General features: G+C 51.1%; 1 protein-coding gene across 5 annotated transcripts in view; it reads left to right on the forward strand.

Moving 5' to 3' along the window:
- The window catches only part of ACAN (aggrecan), a 37,318-nt gene extending 22,094 nt beyond the window's left edge, over positions 1-15,224 (forward strand). Inside the window, exons 12-18 of one of the 5 annotated variants that reach the window (XM_054451282.1) lie at positions 340-453; positions 8,443-8,556; positions 11,588-11,746; positions 12,209-12,291; positions 13,085-13,229; positions 14,046-14,228; positions 14,611-15,224. In XM_054451282.1, the coding sequence (XP_054307257.1) occupies positions 340-453; positions 8,443-8,556; positions 11,588-11,746; positions 12,209-12,291; positions 13,085-13,229; positions 14,046-14,228; positions 14,611-14,687 (875 nt within the window). In that variant the 3' untranslated portion in view covers positions 14,688-15,224. The remainder of the gene's footprint in view (positions 1-339; positions 454-8,442; positions 8,557-11,587; positions 11,747-12,208; positions 12,292-13,084; positions 13,230-14,045; positions 14,229-14,610) is intronic. The other 4 variants (XM_054451283.1, XM_054451284.1, XM_054451285.1 and 1 more) reach the window with 4 other exon arrangements.
- The last annotated feature ends 994 nt before the right edge of the window (positions 15,225-16,218 follow it).

The raw sequence follows: 16,218 nt of genomic DNA on the forward strand, positions 1-16,218 counted from the left end.
CCCCATCCCTGTACAAAGGGGCTCCTGTACTATCATGATTGTCTCACTGTGACATAACTCCAAGTGCTGGGCGGTGGGCACTGGTAGCTGATTTTCCTTTGTTTTTTGCTCTGGGGTCCCTTGTACCTTCCTTTGTGCTGAGAGAGCTTTCACAGCTAGAGAGCTCCCCCCGATGCTGTGGGCCAGGTGCCCAGGAGGGACAGAGGCCTCAGAAAAGTGCTGACCCAAAACCAGCCTCGTGGACTTCAGGAACCTCATGCCCCAACTTTGAGGTCTTGGAGGCCATGGTAGCCAGATGACTGTGTTCTTGATGCTCAACCTCTCCCCTGGCGGTTGCAGCCCCCGCCAGGTCCTGTGCAGAGGAGCCCTGTGGCGCTGGGACCTGCAAGGAGACAGAGGGACACGTCATATGCCTGTGCCCCCCTGGCTACACTGGCGAGCACTGTAACATAGGTAAGGCCCTCATTGGCCGTGGAGAGTGAGGGCGGAGGCGCTGGACAGACTCCTTCATCCCCCAAAGGGTCCCCAGGCGGGAGGAGGCAACCAAGGTCCACTGAGGCTCAGGCTTCTCAGGCTGGGAAGGAGCTGCATGATGACATGTCAGGGGCAGAAGCCACAGGACAGACATGGCTTATCTTTCTCGAATATCTAGGTTTAGGAGAAAAGAGTCAAGTAATTAAGTTGGTAAGTATTTTTATATCAAGCCAATGACTATTGTAGGAGTAGAATGAAAAATGTGCTTGAATTTTGGAGATGAGACTTCAGAGAAATATTGAGCATGGGGTGAGTATTAAATACAGCGGTCACACCTCTCTGCTCCTGGTGAGGAGTCTCCGAGTTGGGCCATCTTGTATCGTGCAGGGAGAACCCCACCAAGTTGCCTCCATGCTTGGGTCTGCGTGGGGTTTGGGTCCCCTTCTTGCCCTGAAGGAAATGACACAAACAGCGGTAATCACCCAGCACAGGGATTCGTGGCTATAGGGCAGCTGTAACCCAGCAGCGCGTCTGCCCTGGCACCCACCATGAGCCTGTTTGTCCTTAGCTATGGGTGAAGCGGCCTGTGGGATGGGTGGAGAGCCTGGGGACCCTCTGATCTGAGCTGGACCCCGGAAGGAGATGGTTAGAATCTACCTATTGTTCCACGGACAGACGGGAGGCCCGTGGTCATGAGGACATCTCATCTCATCAACATCACCACCTTGAGGAAAGAAATGCCCAGTTACCACCAAGCTCATATTCTTTCATTGGTTCTCCCACTACCACAGTGCCCTTATCCCCAGCCTCCCTCCTAAGTCAAGAATCAGAGACCTAGGGTCTTTCATAAAAGGGGTCACTCCTAGGACATGTGCAAAAAATGAAAAACTGAATCCTGGAGAAAAAACAATCACTTCCAGGTTAACCTCATGTTGGGCAATTACCCTTTGATAGCCTTCACATCAAACACAGAGAAGAATTCTGTGTCTATATATATTAATATACATGCAAATTAATACATCATTATATATTATTATATATCATATAATATAAACATGCTGTATACATGGTACATATGCAGTAACTACGTATGTATATATAAACAGGCATTAGGGTAGATATTCATTCACTCTTTCCCCAACGTGTGGGCTGCAAGGACAGAGAGGGTGGGCTATCCTGGGAAGGTCCCGGGCTTACTGCAGAAGGGGACAGCATTTCCACTGGGCCATAGTGACCCCAGAGACCATAGCTGCACCCCACCATCATTCACCCCTGATGGGTGACTCCACTCTTGGGAAATCCTTCTCAACCTGATACTTGAGGCAAAAATCTGACACTAGCATCAGAAGTCAAAGCAAGGCTCATGTTCTTGGCAGCCCTGAAATTAATAGAAGTGTCAGTGGGCCGTAACTATTCTGCTGTAAGGACAGCCTTTCTGTGATCATGTATATTTCCAAAGGGCTTTTGTTCCCACGATTTCTCCCCAGACAGCTCTGTAAGCAGCTTGGTAACTACCCCCATTTGAGACTGGAACACAGAGGAGTTAAGTAATTTGCCTAACTATACTGAGTAACTGGATTGAATCAAGAATCAAGGCCTTAATTCACGTCTTTAACACACTTAGCTAAATAAGAAACTCCCTCTTGAAGATAACAACCAGTTGCTGGTCTTTAAAACTGAAGCTGGACTCCAGGGGAGCCAGAGTGGGGACGAGCTGAGGAATCCGAGGTGGTCGGATTCAAGACTTACACCTCAGCCTTAATTTTCCTCATTTGTAAACAGGGATCGATGGTAATGGTTCTCAGCTTTGAAAAATTATGATGCCTGAGATCTACCCGCACAGATTGTGATTGAAGTGGTTCTGTGGCCTTGGCATTGAGGTTTTTAAAACTCCCAGGTGACTCCAATGTGCAGCCAGGGCTGAGAACCGCTGCTGTGAGGGTGAAGATCACCCATGTACAGCATCTGGTCAGAAGAGGCATTTAATAAAAATTGCTTCCCTTTCCCCATCTCTCACTCCACTGGCTAAGAGAAGCTTTAGCATCTCCAAAGAGTGAGTGGTGGGAATCAGCCCAGCACAAAACCTGGGTCTCTTTTCCCATGACTGTACCTTGGGGTCCTAGGTCACTCTTGTTCAACTTAGCTCAAGGTTCAAGTGCTTCCGAAAGGACTGCAGATAGTGGCCAGTCTCCACGGGTGACCCACCATTGTCTTGCACCAGAACCAGGAACTACAGGTTGTTAAAAAGACCATGGATTGGCCAGGTGCAGTGGCTCATGCCTGTAATCCCAGCTCTTTAGGAGGCCAAGGCGGATGGATTGCCTGAGTTCAGGAGTTCGAAACCAGCCTGATCAATATGGTGAAACCCTGTCTCTACTAAAAATACAAAAATTAGCTGGGTGTGGTGGCACACGCCTGTAGTCCTAGCTACTCGGGAGGCTGAGGCAGGAGAACTGCTTGAACCCAGGAGGCGGAGGTTGCAGTGAGCCGAGATTGTTGCACTGCACTCCAGCCTGCGTGACAGAGTGACACTCTGTCTCAAAAAAAAAAAACAAGACCATGGATCAGTATCCTCGGGGGCCCAGAGGGAGTAAAATGCAGCATGATTCCTGCAGTAATATTTGAATCCTCAGGGAAAACTTCCACCTGGTCAGGGGGTCAGAAGCTGTATTTAGTCCTTAAAAAAAATTGACAATTACTGTCGTCTTGTTTAGTCAGTCTTCCATAAATAAGTTCTTCATAAGTTATTATAAGTTACTGATTGATAACTGATAAGTTATCAATTTGAAGTACTTTTGACTTCAAATTTAAGACTTTTGACTTCAAAATTAAGATCTAGGTTGGGCGTGGTGGCTCACACCTGTGAGGCTAAAGTGGGCAGATCACTTGAGCTCAGGAGTTCGAGACCAGCCTGGGCAACATAGTGAAACCCAATCTCTATTAAAAAAAAAAAGTCAAGATCTGTTTAACGAATACTCAGATTATTTAGCAATTAAAAGCAAGACTATTCTATTCTGACCCACTTCAAAAGCAGCAGCATCTTTCCCCACTTCCATTACTGACAGCACCCATGGGAATTAGGCTTCAGACTCTAAGGTTTTTATCCTGGCTGCAGCTTAGAATCACCTGGAGTGCTTTTAAAAATCATCACGCCTGGGCCCCACTCTGAGATAGTCTGATTCAATTGGTCTAAAGAGGAACTTCAGCATTGGTATTTTTTAAAAATCTTTAAATAAGAATATTTTTAAAAACTACTCCAGTAATTCTAATGTACCAGCCAAGGTTGAAAAATACTGTTCTAACCAGATCTCACATCCAATTTCCAGTCATCACTGGTGCTATGTGGACTTCTCTTATCTCCTCTGTTAGGAGGGCATGACCATAAACTTAATCAGTTTCCTTCCTATCTTACTGCTATTTTTCACTTTCTAGGTTTGAAGCTCTGATCTATGACCTTCCACTCTCTCTTCCTCTAGGAAAGATGTTTGAATTTCAGTGAAACCTCTATCCTTGGGAAAGAAATGTTCTCAAAGCAAATGAAAACTTAGGGTTACAAGTGAAAATACAAAGTATGCCTTCTTGACTTAACCAAAAAGTTCCTGGGCAGATTTTAACAGGCAACTAATTGATTTAAGAAGCAGGATATTGTTGGGCACAGTGGTGCACACCTGTAATCCCAGAACTTTGGGAGGCCGAGGCAGGAGGATCACTTGAGCCCAGGAGTTCAAGACCAGCGTGGGCAACACAGTAGGATCCCATCGTTACAAAAAATATATATTTTTTTAATTAGCTGGGCATGGTGGCACATGCCTTTGGTCCCAGCTACTTGGGAAGCTAAGGTGGGAGGATCACTTGAGCCCAGGATGTTGAGACTGCAGTGAGCCACGGTCATGCCACTGCACTCTAGCCTGGGTGACAGAGTGAGACCCTGTCTCAAAAAAAAAAAAAAAGCAAGATATTAAAGTTATATTCAAGATCAACCTTTAAAATACAAAAGATTTGAAATAGTACAAATAATGATAGCATACATTATAATCTTTTTTTTTTTTTAAGATGGAGTCTCGCACTGTCACCCAGGCTGCAGTGCAGTGGCACGATCTCCCCTCACTGCAAGCTCCACCTCCCGGGTTCAAGCGATTCTCCTGCCTCAGCCTCCTGAGTAGCTGGGATTACAGGCACCCACCCCCACACCTGCCTAATTTTTTGTATATTTAGTAGACAGAGTTTCACTACGTTGGCCAGGCTGGTTTTGAAATCCTGACCTTCTGATCCACCCGCCTCGGCCTCCCAAAGTGCTGGGATTACAAGCATGAGCCACCGCGCCCGGCCTATACTTTTTAATTTAATTATTTTATCTTAAAAGCAAATTAGGGCTGGTAAATATGCTTTTATAATCCTTCTCTCACTTGTGTAAGAGACAACCAGAAAGTCAGTGTATCTGCTTAGGTCTGTTCATCTTCATTGATCCCAGGTCTTTGCAACATGCAGAGCATCCATTGAATTGAGAAATTTTATCTGTATTTCTTAAGAGGTTTCCCCCATCCTTGCCCAGGAAAGTTATGTCCAGAGTCACCACATACAGCCGCATAAGTGTGCACTGAACAACTTGAGGAGTTCTATTCATATTATAGTCTTTATGAGTGGCAACCCTTTTAGTTCAGTATCATTTGAGTTTTAGCACCTGCATCGCTCTTCGTTCAGCATTTTTTATGAGCAAATAAATTCCCACTCACTTGGAGGTCCTGGGCTCTGACCTAGGCAAAAGCCGGACAAGATCTTTTCAAGGTGGAGGCCTGACGTCTCCTATTCAGACAACCACATGATGCTTTGCAACTATCTCTACTCCCCTGGCCTTTATCAGGGCTCTCAGTTATTTTCTCTCCCAAGTTAGAGATATTGCTGGAGGGCCTCGTTCAGGAACAAACCAGCTCTTTTGGTTATAGTAGTGGGAAGAGGACCCTGAGAATCCTGATGCTCCCCAGAGTCCCTGCTCAGTGATGATGAGTGAGCCCTGGGTGGCTGTAGCAGCAATGGTAAGGAGGTGCTGACAGTCCAGGATTCCAGTGTCTCTCTCCCTCCACGTGGGGCAGAAGCCAACTTCCAGTCTCATTTCCTGACTCCTCCATCTCTTCCACTCTGTCTCCCCAACACCCAGGTTGGGCAAGTCACCTCACTTGTTTTCTTTTTGTTCTTTCTTTCTTTTCTGTTTTGTTTTTACATCTCAAACATGTTAAAGAATTCACATGTTTTCTCACCTGTAAATGGCATAGTGATGTCTTGCCACCAGGCCATTGGAAGGATAATGAAGGAGAACGTGTGTGAGTCAGCGCTTGGCTCACAGGAGGTTCTTGATAGTTATTGGTTTCCTCCCTTTCCTCTCTTTCTCTATGAAGCCTGCCCATTGCCCAAAGCCCTTCCCTCCCTCCACTTGCAAGCTCCTTGTCCGGGATCCATCACTCTGCATTCACAGCAGGGCCCAGCCCAACTCCTCTATCAGTTCCAGAAGGCATGAGATGTCCTAATTGCCCTTCTCAGAAAGAGGTGGGCCATGCAGGGCCAGAATGGCTCTTCCAGCCAGAGCAAGAGGAGATGAGGCACCACAGGCCAACATAGCTAATAAGAAAGCCCCACACCGGTCACCTGGCCTTCTGCCCACTGCTGAAGATGCTGACTCAGCCTCTCCAAACTACCCTGACTGCAAACACAGGTTTTCTGATTTTCGGGATTGTGGCCCTTCTTTCCCTCCTCATCTGTAAATCCAGGGCCATGAAAAAAAATTCTGAGCCCCGGAATTTGTTCCTTCAGTCCCCACAGCCTTCTCAGATTTTGTGCCCTGGTCAAACACAGAAAGAAAGCAATGCTACCCCTCATCCCGACTCGGGCAGCCTGGGAGCAGGTTTTGTGCGATCAGCCTCTGGGACAACTGGATGCCCCCCAGCCTGACCTCCACTGGGGCGTCTTTCCTTTCCTGCCCTTTCTCCCATGGGCAGCCAGAGGCCCCAGGGTTGATGTTTTACTCTTCTCCCCAGAGGCCACTCCCGTTCCCTGCTCTGTACAACTGCTTTAGCACCTACATTTGCTTAATTCCCCTTGCCCAGTGCTTCCCATCTCCCATAATGACGCTAATGGACAAAAGAGAACATGCAGGAGAGCCGCCCCCAGCTTCTGCCCTGCCGACTGGCCTGACCTATTGCTGCTACTGCTGCTGCTGGGAATCCTGGGGCATGCTGGGAATCCAAGTGCATGCTGGGATTTCAATCTGTTCCTCCATGCATTTTGGGTTTGCTTGGAACAGTTCCAACTTGGAACTGTTGGTTCTAGTCTATGGTGTGCACTCCCTGAGATGAAGTTAAAGTCTTCTTGGGAAGAAAGAGATGCCCAACAACTGGAGATTAGGGGCTTCGTGGGATGAGCAAGATGCCTGAGAGCTGGGGATTTTCAGGCCACCTGTTGCACAAATCTGCCTCTGGCCTAGAAGATGTCTACTAGGCACCAGCGTAAGGACTCAGAGGAAACCGCCTTTACCATCTCATCAGAAGGTTGACTTTAAGGTCTGGTCTGCTCTTATGGGAGGCAAGAACTAAGTCTTGGCACATGTTTAAGACTCTGAGATCCTATTCCCACCACAGGGCTTCGCTGTCCTGCAGAACCCACCTACAGATATGTTATTGGATCTGGAAGGTTGTGTGAACACAGCTGCACATACTGAGGCTCCGTATCTTCAAACCAATGTCATGGTGCCCCATAGCCAGTGGAACTCACTCATTGCAGAATATTACTGATCGCCTGGCAAGAGGAGCTTCATAATACCATTTGTCATGTTCCCAGGGGAGGAAATCAAGTGGGGGAATAAAACAGCAGGAACCTTTGAAGTACAAATACAAAGAAAGCAGAAGAGATCCCCCAGGTCTTCTGGTTTCTCAGCAAGATGCAGAAAGACCAGATTTAGTTCTCACTTTGGCTAATTCATGAAAATTTGAGGCAATGGCCAACGACTTACCAATTCAAGTACCACAAAGAAGTTTGATCAGAAAGGATATCTCAGGACCAGAAGAACAGAAGAGAAGAAGAGCCTATCTGGAAAGAGGCAGAGGATGGGAATGTGCCTGTATCCCAGACTGGTGCCAGTGCTGTTGTGCGGCCACTTGCTAACCACCTCTGTAGCTCCAAACGCTTGTCTCCCACTGGCCAGGATGGAGTCCCTCTAGAAATTGTGTCTGCCTGGAGATAGCCACCTTCTGGGGACTTAAGCTGAAAGGAGATTATATGGGGAAATGTTGGACAGGGTTTCCATCCCTCTCCCGAGAGAAAGATTCAGGCTTCATTTTTATAAGACATTCTAAAATCATATCTACTGAAGACAAAGATGTCTGCAGCCCAAGAAGTCTGATGGGTCTCACGCGAACATCCCATGCTGCCATTTTCATATGGATCTACACTCTTCAGACCATTTCGAGGTCATTCATTCTAGCCCCACACAGCCTTGCCCTCTTTCTCTGGGTCATAACTACAAAGGAAGCCAGGAAAAGAAAGACCTCTAACCAAGCTTCAAGAACTTGACTTCAGTTTCCTTGCTCACTGCCATGTTCATAACCACTTCAGAATCCATGGTCTCTCAAAATATTCACAAGAGAAGGCATCTTGGAGAAACTCTATCTTCACCGTCACAAAAGGCATTTGGCTTTAGACATATCAGATCTCTTCAAACCACTGGGAAATCTGGCTCCAGTGCTCCAAGTTTACCAATCAAGAATCACACACGCCCAAGAAAACCCTTGTCTGGATCTTTGCTTCAGCACTCCAAGATGGCAGCAGCAGCAGCAGCAGCAACAGTTCTCAGGAAAACCAGCCAGTTCCCTCCCAGGGGTCTGGAGAGCAGCAGGACTGGCCACTCAAAAGGAGGCCACAGTGCTTGTGAGGCTGGAGTTGCCGGCAGGAGTCCTAATGGTGGCCCTTGGTTTCTTGCAGACATTGATGAGTGCCTCTCAAGCCCTTGTCTGAATGGAGCCACCTGCGTGGATGCCATCGACTCTTTCACATGCTTATGCCTTCCCAGCTACGGAGGGGACCTGTGTGAGATTGGTACGGCCGTCTCGGCTTCAGCTAATGTTACTAACTGCTGCACCCCCTCCTCCTCCCTCACGTTTCCCTCCTAACAACAGGCTGGAGGCCCTGGCTGGGGCCTCCAAGGTCCATCTGGAGAGCCATTTCAGGGGCCACAACTGAAAAGTCTGCCCCACTGATTCCCACTCTTTTTCTTGCTCTCCTCCTTGAAAACCCTTTTCTGGAGCACTGGCCGATCTGACTTTCTCCAGGGCTTCCAGGCCTACTGATGCCACCACCGAGGTTGGTGTATGGTTCAGACTAAGAGGACAGGGCTGATTCTGAGCACTTGTCTTGAAGGAAGCTATGGGGTGGGAGTAATTTGTTCTCATTCCAGATAACAGTCACGGATCTTCTCACTGTGGTCATGGGCGTGGGAGCCACTGTGCCACATTGGCCAAGCTGCCTCTCTCTTCTCCTGGGGCGAGAGCTGTGGTTGGTCTGCCTGAGATCTCCCATGTCACCAGCATGCTCGAGTCATGCATGAGCAAGGACTGCTGCATGTCACCTTCTTCTCATCACTATTGTGACAGCTGCCATGGCAATGCCATGCCAGCCTATGCTTCCTTTCTCTCTCCCTTGTGCAAGGCAAAGGGTGGCCAGAGAGAACAGGACTGTGTTACAAGGGAAAGGAGCTGAGTTACCTCTCTTGTGCCTTGCCAACCTCTCCATTTCTGCACCACTTCTACCAAAAGGAGCTGTGCACCAGGAACCCTCCCAGGGACAGACTGAACCCTCAGCTCTCTCACCTTTGGTGCTTCCTAGTCTCCCCACCAGCCTCCTGGATCTCGGGGGTTTCCCAGCTCAGAAAAAGGGAGACGAGACCTTTGGATGCTTGTCTCAATGGCCCAGACAGAACTGGAAGTGTGTAGGGGCTTAAAATCCTTTTCAATGAACTCTCAAGTTGGATACCCAGAAACTTCCAGAAAGCAGCTGAAACTCCTGGGAAGTCTCCCTTTGGTCCTAAGCAGTGTGTGGGGAGGTAGTTTTGGGTTTCATATTCCTTTGAGGCACTGCCAAGGTTACAGACTGGTAGAGGAACTTAAGGCTTTTGGGGAAAAAAAGGCCTGGACACTCCTACTCCCTTGCAGCCTCCCACCCTCCATCCTCACCCCAAGACCCCAAGAAATTGGTATATGGGGTCTTGGCTGGGGTGGAAGCAGAGACTACAAGGATTTTCTCCCCAGGATACTACAACATTTGCCACAGGGTAGAAGAGTCTGGGACTTCCATGCCAACAACAGCTGTTTGGTTCCAGACTGGAAAAGTGGGCTCTGCTGGAATGGAGGCAGGACCCTCACAGGGCTCTGTACCCTGATGGGGCAGAGAGATGGTGACAGAGCCACCTAGCTCGGCCCTGGGCCTGGGGGCCCAGCTAAGCAGGGCTGCATCTCCTCTCCCATTCCAATCCTGAGTCCTCACCACTCCACGGTGCCTCCTGCCTTGGCTGTGTCCCTGCTGCCTCTTCCAGCCTCCCTGGAATTGTTTCTGTTTCCTAAGAACCTTCAGCCTGCACAGCCCTGCCCTCTCATACCCACCTCCCAGAGAAGCTGCACCCTCCAGCTCTGCCTGCCCAGCTCAGCCCTTAGCCACTGGAGGGGCCAAAAACTGACCCCCTAAGTCAGCCCTAAGATGACATCTCTGGCCTCTTCAGAGTGCTGAGCTAGTCTGAGGCCTCTCCACCTCTTTCCAGACTGCAGCCTCACCCCTTGGGGAAGGTGTTCATAGCTGAGGCACCAGAGGCTTCCACAGCCCCTCCTACAGCTCTGCTCTTTCTTCTCAGGCTGCTGACCCCCTGTTCTGCTCTCTCTCCACTGTCCCCAACTGTCTCTCCCCCACTTTGCCAAGCATCCACCCCTTCAGCCTAAGACTCCTTCCCCTCGGGTACTGGTCCTTCCATTCCAGGACAGCCAGACTATGATGGCACCCAATCAGGGAGACCACCATGTAGCCTGAGGGGTTTGTGGCCCTCCACCTGGGAGATACCAGGGGAAGAAGAAAGAAGGGGGGCCTTGGAATTCACTCTGTCCCACACTGTGCTGGCAGATGTTTAACAACCAGCTCTCAGAGAGGAGAAGGGAGCCCTGATTGTAGCATCTGCCAATTCCTGAGGTGTAAATGCTTCCACCAGGGGCCAGTTTAAAGCTATCAACATGATGTCACCGAAGGCGAGGTTGGGAGGAGACACTAAAAATGAGCTCTCTCAAAGCTGAGTGAGCCAGCTCAGCACGGCTCTGCCTGTCCCCCAGGCTGTCCAAGAACTCCAAGCCAGCCCCTTCTCCAGACTGAGAACCCATTACAAATTTAGGTTTGTGAGGAGAGAAGCTCCTCCCCTCTTCCCATTCACCCCAAAATAAAAAGCCAGGGCCCCTGGATCCCAGACCCCCAGTGGGCTATCTGACCCCCCCAAGAGGCAGGCACAGTGTGCTTAACTAAAGCCACCCCTGATCGACAGCCTTAGAGCTCTGAGTCTTCTCTGGACCCCAAGGAGACTTATTTCTGCTCCTCTGTTCCCACCCAAGGTTCTGCAGGAAGGAAGCTGCCATCTCCGCTCCATGCCCCAGCCCTACCAGCTCCCACTGCCTCCACACACTTCCCCACAGCTCCACTCCCTCTCTTCCTGGAGCCCCTCAGAGCCCCAGAACCATGTTTTGCCTTAAATCTCAAGACCTCCCACCTTCCCACCTCTTTTTAACCGGCCTGCTGACCTCTGCCGGCCCACCAGAGCAGGCATCAAGAGGAGGAAAGCTTGGGAGAGGGGGAGGGGGGAGGGCGTGGCATCAGGGAAGGAAAGGGCCCCTGGCACTTTCCAGAGTGGAAGCATGTGCAGAGGCTCCCAGGGACCAGAACAGTTTCCAACCTGAACCCCTCCAGCTGTGCCTCTCCCTGCCCTTGAGGACACAGCATTGAAGGTGGGGTGAATGCAGGAACCTATGCCATAAGACTGGCAGCATCTGCCATCCCCTGGTGGCCTCTGCCCCTCCCTTCAAGCCCCTGACCTGTGTTGCAGACCAGGAGGTATGTGAGGAGGGCTGGAACAAGTACCAGGGCCACTGTTACCGCCACTTCCCGGACCGCGAGACCTGGGTGGATGCTGAGCGCCGGTGTCGGGAGCAGCAGTCACACCTGAGCAGCATCGTCACCCCCGAGGAGCAGGAGTTTGTCAACAGTGAGTGCGGCGGGGCCTCTGGAGCCTGAGAGGAGAGTGGCAGTGTAGGCAAAGGGCCTCACCTTTCAGAAGGTAGCAGAATTGGGCCTCGTGAGACTGCAGGACAGGGACCTGGGGGAGGGGGAACAGTGTTCCCGCAGTCTGAGCTCCCAGAGAGAAGACAGCAGTCTTTGGGGCCAGTAGCTCTGGCTGCACCCAGGGCAGACCCATTGCCAGCCAGAGTCAGCCCAAGACTAAGCTGTGGCTGTCATCTGTCCATGCCAGCTTGGAGAGGTGGCCCAAAGTGCACTCCAAGCATGCACGTGCTGAACCTCTTGTGAGGACCTGAGAAGCAGGTGGCTTGCTCCTAGGAGCCCACCTACCTCCTTCCCTCCTCCATCCCCTCTGCCTCCCTGAGCTCAAGTTTCTCAGACACCCTCAGGGTGTCTAATGTGAGGCCTGACACTCTCACCCTTTCCCCAGACAATGCCCAAGACTACCAGTGGATCGGCCTAAACGACAGGACCATCGAAGGGGACTTCCGCTGGTCAGATGGACACCCCATGGTGAGTTCTGCTGTAGGCACAGCTGGTGGCCCAGAGGACAGGGAGTGGGATAAAGACCCCTGGAGAGAGATGCATTCAAACCCCATGCAGACACTCACTTACCAGCTGCTGGACCGGGAGCCCTTGAGGGTAGGGATTGTCTCCATCTCTGCCTCCGGAACCCAGCCCGGGGCTGGACAGATTGAGCTAATGACGGCAGGAGGCAAGGGAAGGAGCCAGTAAGGAAATGAAGGAATAACAGCCCCCACCATGAGGAGGATATGGAAGCTTTAGAGAGGTTTCTTGCCCACACTGGACTCGAGTCTACTCAAGGAGACAGAAAGCAACATAGATGCCAAGTGAATGGTACGGGCACCCAGTGATTCTCTTTGTCCTGAAGCAAGGCTGGAAGGATAAGCCTTGGGAGGACTTCTTGGTGGGCAGAAGCCAGACTTAAGAGCCGTGTTCCTACCATCCAGCCCTACCCAATGTGGTCAGCCCTGGTTGGCCCTTCTGGATAAGAGGAGTGGAATCAGCTCATGTACAGAGCCTGTGAGTCCTGGGGGTTCTGAGCTCCTGAGAAGGACCCGAGCCAGGCTGTGTGACTGATTCCCTAGAGGGCCACTGGGTTCCATGGCCCCTAGAACAGTCCTGACCAGATTCCCAGCAGTCTTTGTGCTGCTATCAGATGAGCCTGAAGTTGGGGCTAAAAGAGAAAGGAGACGACGAAGAAGCTCCATGGGGAAGACAGTCGGAGCAGGCCAACCCGCACTGTCCTGCCCTCTCCTGACTCCTTCCACACTCCCACCCACAGCAATTTGAGAACTGGCGCCCCAACCAGCCTGACAACTTCTTTGCCGCCGGAGAGGACTGTGTGGTGATGATCTGGCACGAGAAGGGCGAGTGGAATGATGTTCCCTGCAATTACCACCTCCCCTTCACGTGTAAAAAGGGCACAGGTAAGCTGGCGCCTGGGAGGGGTCCGGGGAGGATAGGATCAAGACCTCCAGCTACAGGTGAGGCTCTTGCTGTGTGGCCTGGGGTGAGTCCCTTGTCTCCTGGCTGCTAGTGTCTCCTCACCTGTCCAAAAAGCAGACTGGAGCTGACCTGGGGGTCCCTCCTAGCACCAGCATCCCAGAGCCAATGGCAAGAGCAAGCTCGCTGCCAGGGACCGTTTGCAGGGACAGCGAGCACATGAAGGTCACAGGCTAGAAGAAAGGACCCCCACTCCACACTCCACACATTCCCTTGGAGAGCAGCAGCAGAGTTACCCACAAGGGCCCCCAGGTGGGGAGCCTCCCTGTCTTTGGGATTCCCAAGGCCATCAATCACAGAGTCATAGTTGTCAGGCCTCGATCCCTTGGCTTTCAGTCTGTGGACATTGAGGTGCTGGTAGAATGCGCCCCACTGCCCCTGCTCACCACCGTGCTTCCCCCAGGCCTCCTTTCAGTCTCATTTTCCCTTGAACTGGATGTTTTCATCAAGAAGCCTGAGTCTGCCTGGCTCTCACCCTCCACACCTTTCTACCTCCCTTTCCTCTTCTCTTCATCCCTTTAAAGATCACCCTGTTTGTATTCCCTTCCTGCTGTTCTAAATTGTTGAGGAACCCAGATGTTAGAGCCAGCGGCTTCCAGATTCTTAGCGCTGCATGAAAACCTCCAGGGCTCACTGTCAGGTGTTGAGGCTGTGTCCCCCACAGTGCCTTGGGTCACAACCAGCACAGGTCATCCCAGGAGACCCTATGAGACTCTTTATAAAGGGTGTTTGCCCCTCAGTGGCCTGCGGAGAGCCCCCTGTGGTGGAGCATGCCAGGACCTTCGGTCAGAAGAAGGACCGGTATGAGATCAATTCCCTGGTGCGGTACCAGTGCACGGAGGGGTTTGTCCAGCGCCACATGCCCACCATCCGGTGCCAGCCCAGCGGGCACTGGGAGGAGCCTCGGATCACCTGCACAGACCGTGAGCATCACCCTGGCCACCCTCGCTGAGCACAGGGTTAGATTCTGCCAGCACAGCCTTCCCGCCGTCCCCTCTCCTGGGGACCCTGCACCATCCACAGGGTTGAGCAAGGGAGGGGAGGTCAGGGGGCTCAGTCACAAATAGCTGACCGCTGCCCCTAGAAGGGCCACGTACTTGTCCCAGGAGAGGGCTCACTTGGAGGATGAAGGAGAAAAAGCCAGAAAGTCCAAGAAAAATCAAAATCAGGAAAGCTGATAAAGCCTCAGGCGCCTCACTGAGCCCTGGTTTCCACAAGGGAGAGAGGGTAGTCTGGGGAGAGCCTAGGTTTGCCCCACTTTCTTTCCAGGTCCACTGATATTTTTCCATCTCCCTTTTGCCCTAGCCACCACCTACAAACGCAGACCACAGAAGCGGAGCTCACGGCACCCTCGGAGGAGCCGCCCCAGCACGGCCCACTGAGAAGAGCTTCCAGGACGCACCCAGGACGCTGAGCGCAGGAGCCTGTCAGGCTGACGTGCATCCCACCCAGATGGTGTCCTCTTCTTGTCGCTTTTTGTCATATAAGGAATCCCATTAAAGAAGGAAAAAAAATAAATCCCACATTGTGTATGCACCCACTCACCCCTCCAAATCAGCAAAACCGCATCTAATTTGTCCGCCGAATGCCAAAGCAAAGCAAACTTATTATAACCCGTGGACTGAGTTTAGAGACATTTCTTCAATTTCCCACCGTGCCTTTCCAGGGACCAGTGCAGGGACAGGGGGAGAAGGGGAGGGGTTAAGTTAAATAAAGAAGATTATTTTTGTTTCCTGACTTTATCCAAGAGCAGTGCAATCGTTGGTTATTTCACCTCCAGGGAGAGCTAGGGAGGAGGGAGGAGGGCTCCAAAGGAGCTGGAAGGGGCAGAGGCCTGAGAGCATGAAGAACTCGGAACCGCAGCTGAATGTATTGGATGAGAAGGAGCCAGGAGGGCTACACCATCTGTATAAGGGAAAAGCCTTGGGGGAGAGGGGTGGGTTCCTGCCTCCTGCCGAGGGTAAGCCGGCAGGGGAGAGCCATCAGAGGGACCTCCGCTGCCTGGGAGTTGGGTTCCCTCCAAGGGTCCCTCTTCCAGTGTCCTCTCTCTCACCTGGGTCTGCCACCCTAGCAGGTGGCAACTCGGCAGGGCTGCTGGGGGCACTTCCTGCCCAGTGGGGGGTGCCACCCAACCTTCTCCCCTCCCCACCCCCACCCCCGGGACCGTGCAGGCACCAGGGTTCCGTACACCTATTTATATTTTTGAAAACTGAAGATTATAATATTATAATAATAATAAAGACATTGGAAGAGATCTATCTCTTTTCTTTTCCCTTTTTTAATTTAAGAAGGCAATCATGACCCGGAGTCCCCCAAAGGGGCTCTTAGGAATGGTGGCAGTGGAGATAGCTTTTGATCAAATGATCTCAAATTGGTGTGACTCTGTGACTCTGGTCTGTTCAGAGCGCCTAGGATAGTCACATCTGTTATGCTTTATTTTTCCTAGGGTCCCAATGTGTTTGGTAGATGATCTGCATGTAAGCACATGTGATATGTCTGTATGTGTGTGCACCTGGCTGTGCCTGTCACATGTGTGACGTGTGTCAGTCAGTGGGTGCCATATGGATTTACAAGTGGACACTGTCAAAGAACAACTCAAGCAAGACATCTGGTCACTTTGCATGCTTTGGTTCTTTGTGATCACACTGCTCTGGTGGGTTGGTAGACTGAGTCCAAGAACAGAGGCAAAAATCAGGATTTATAAGAAGGGAAGGAAAAAACAAACTGCAGACAGTCTGGGAACAGTGAATCTTGCTTACACAAGTTCAGGGTAAACTGCTTGCCAGCTACTAGCAAAATGGTCTGGGCATTCTGCCCTTGAGAACGCTATAGAGACTGGGCACAGTGGCTCACGCCTGGAATCCCAGCACTTTGGGAGGCCGAGGCCAGTGGATCACAAGGTCAAGAATTCAA

Source organism: Pongo pygmaeus, chromosome 16, assembly GCF_028885625.2.
Source record: "Pongo pygmaeus isolate AG05252 chromosome 16, NHGRI_mPonPyg2-v2.0_pri, whole genome shotgun sequence".
Lineage (NCBI taxonomy): Eukaryota > Metazoa > Chordata > Mammalia > Primates > Hominidae > Pongo > Pongo pygmaeus.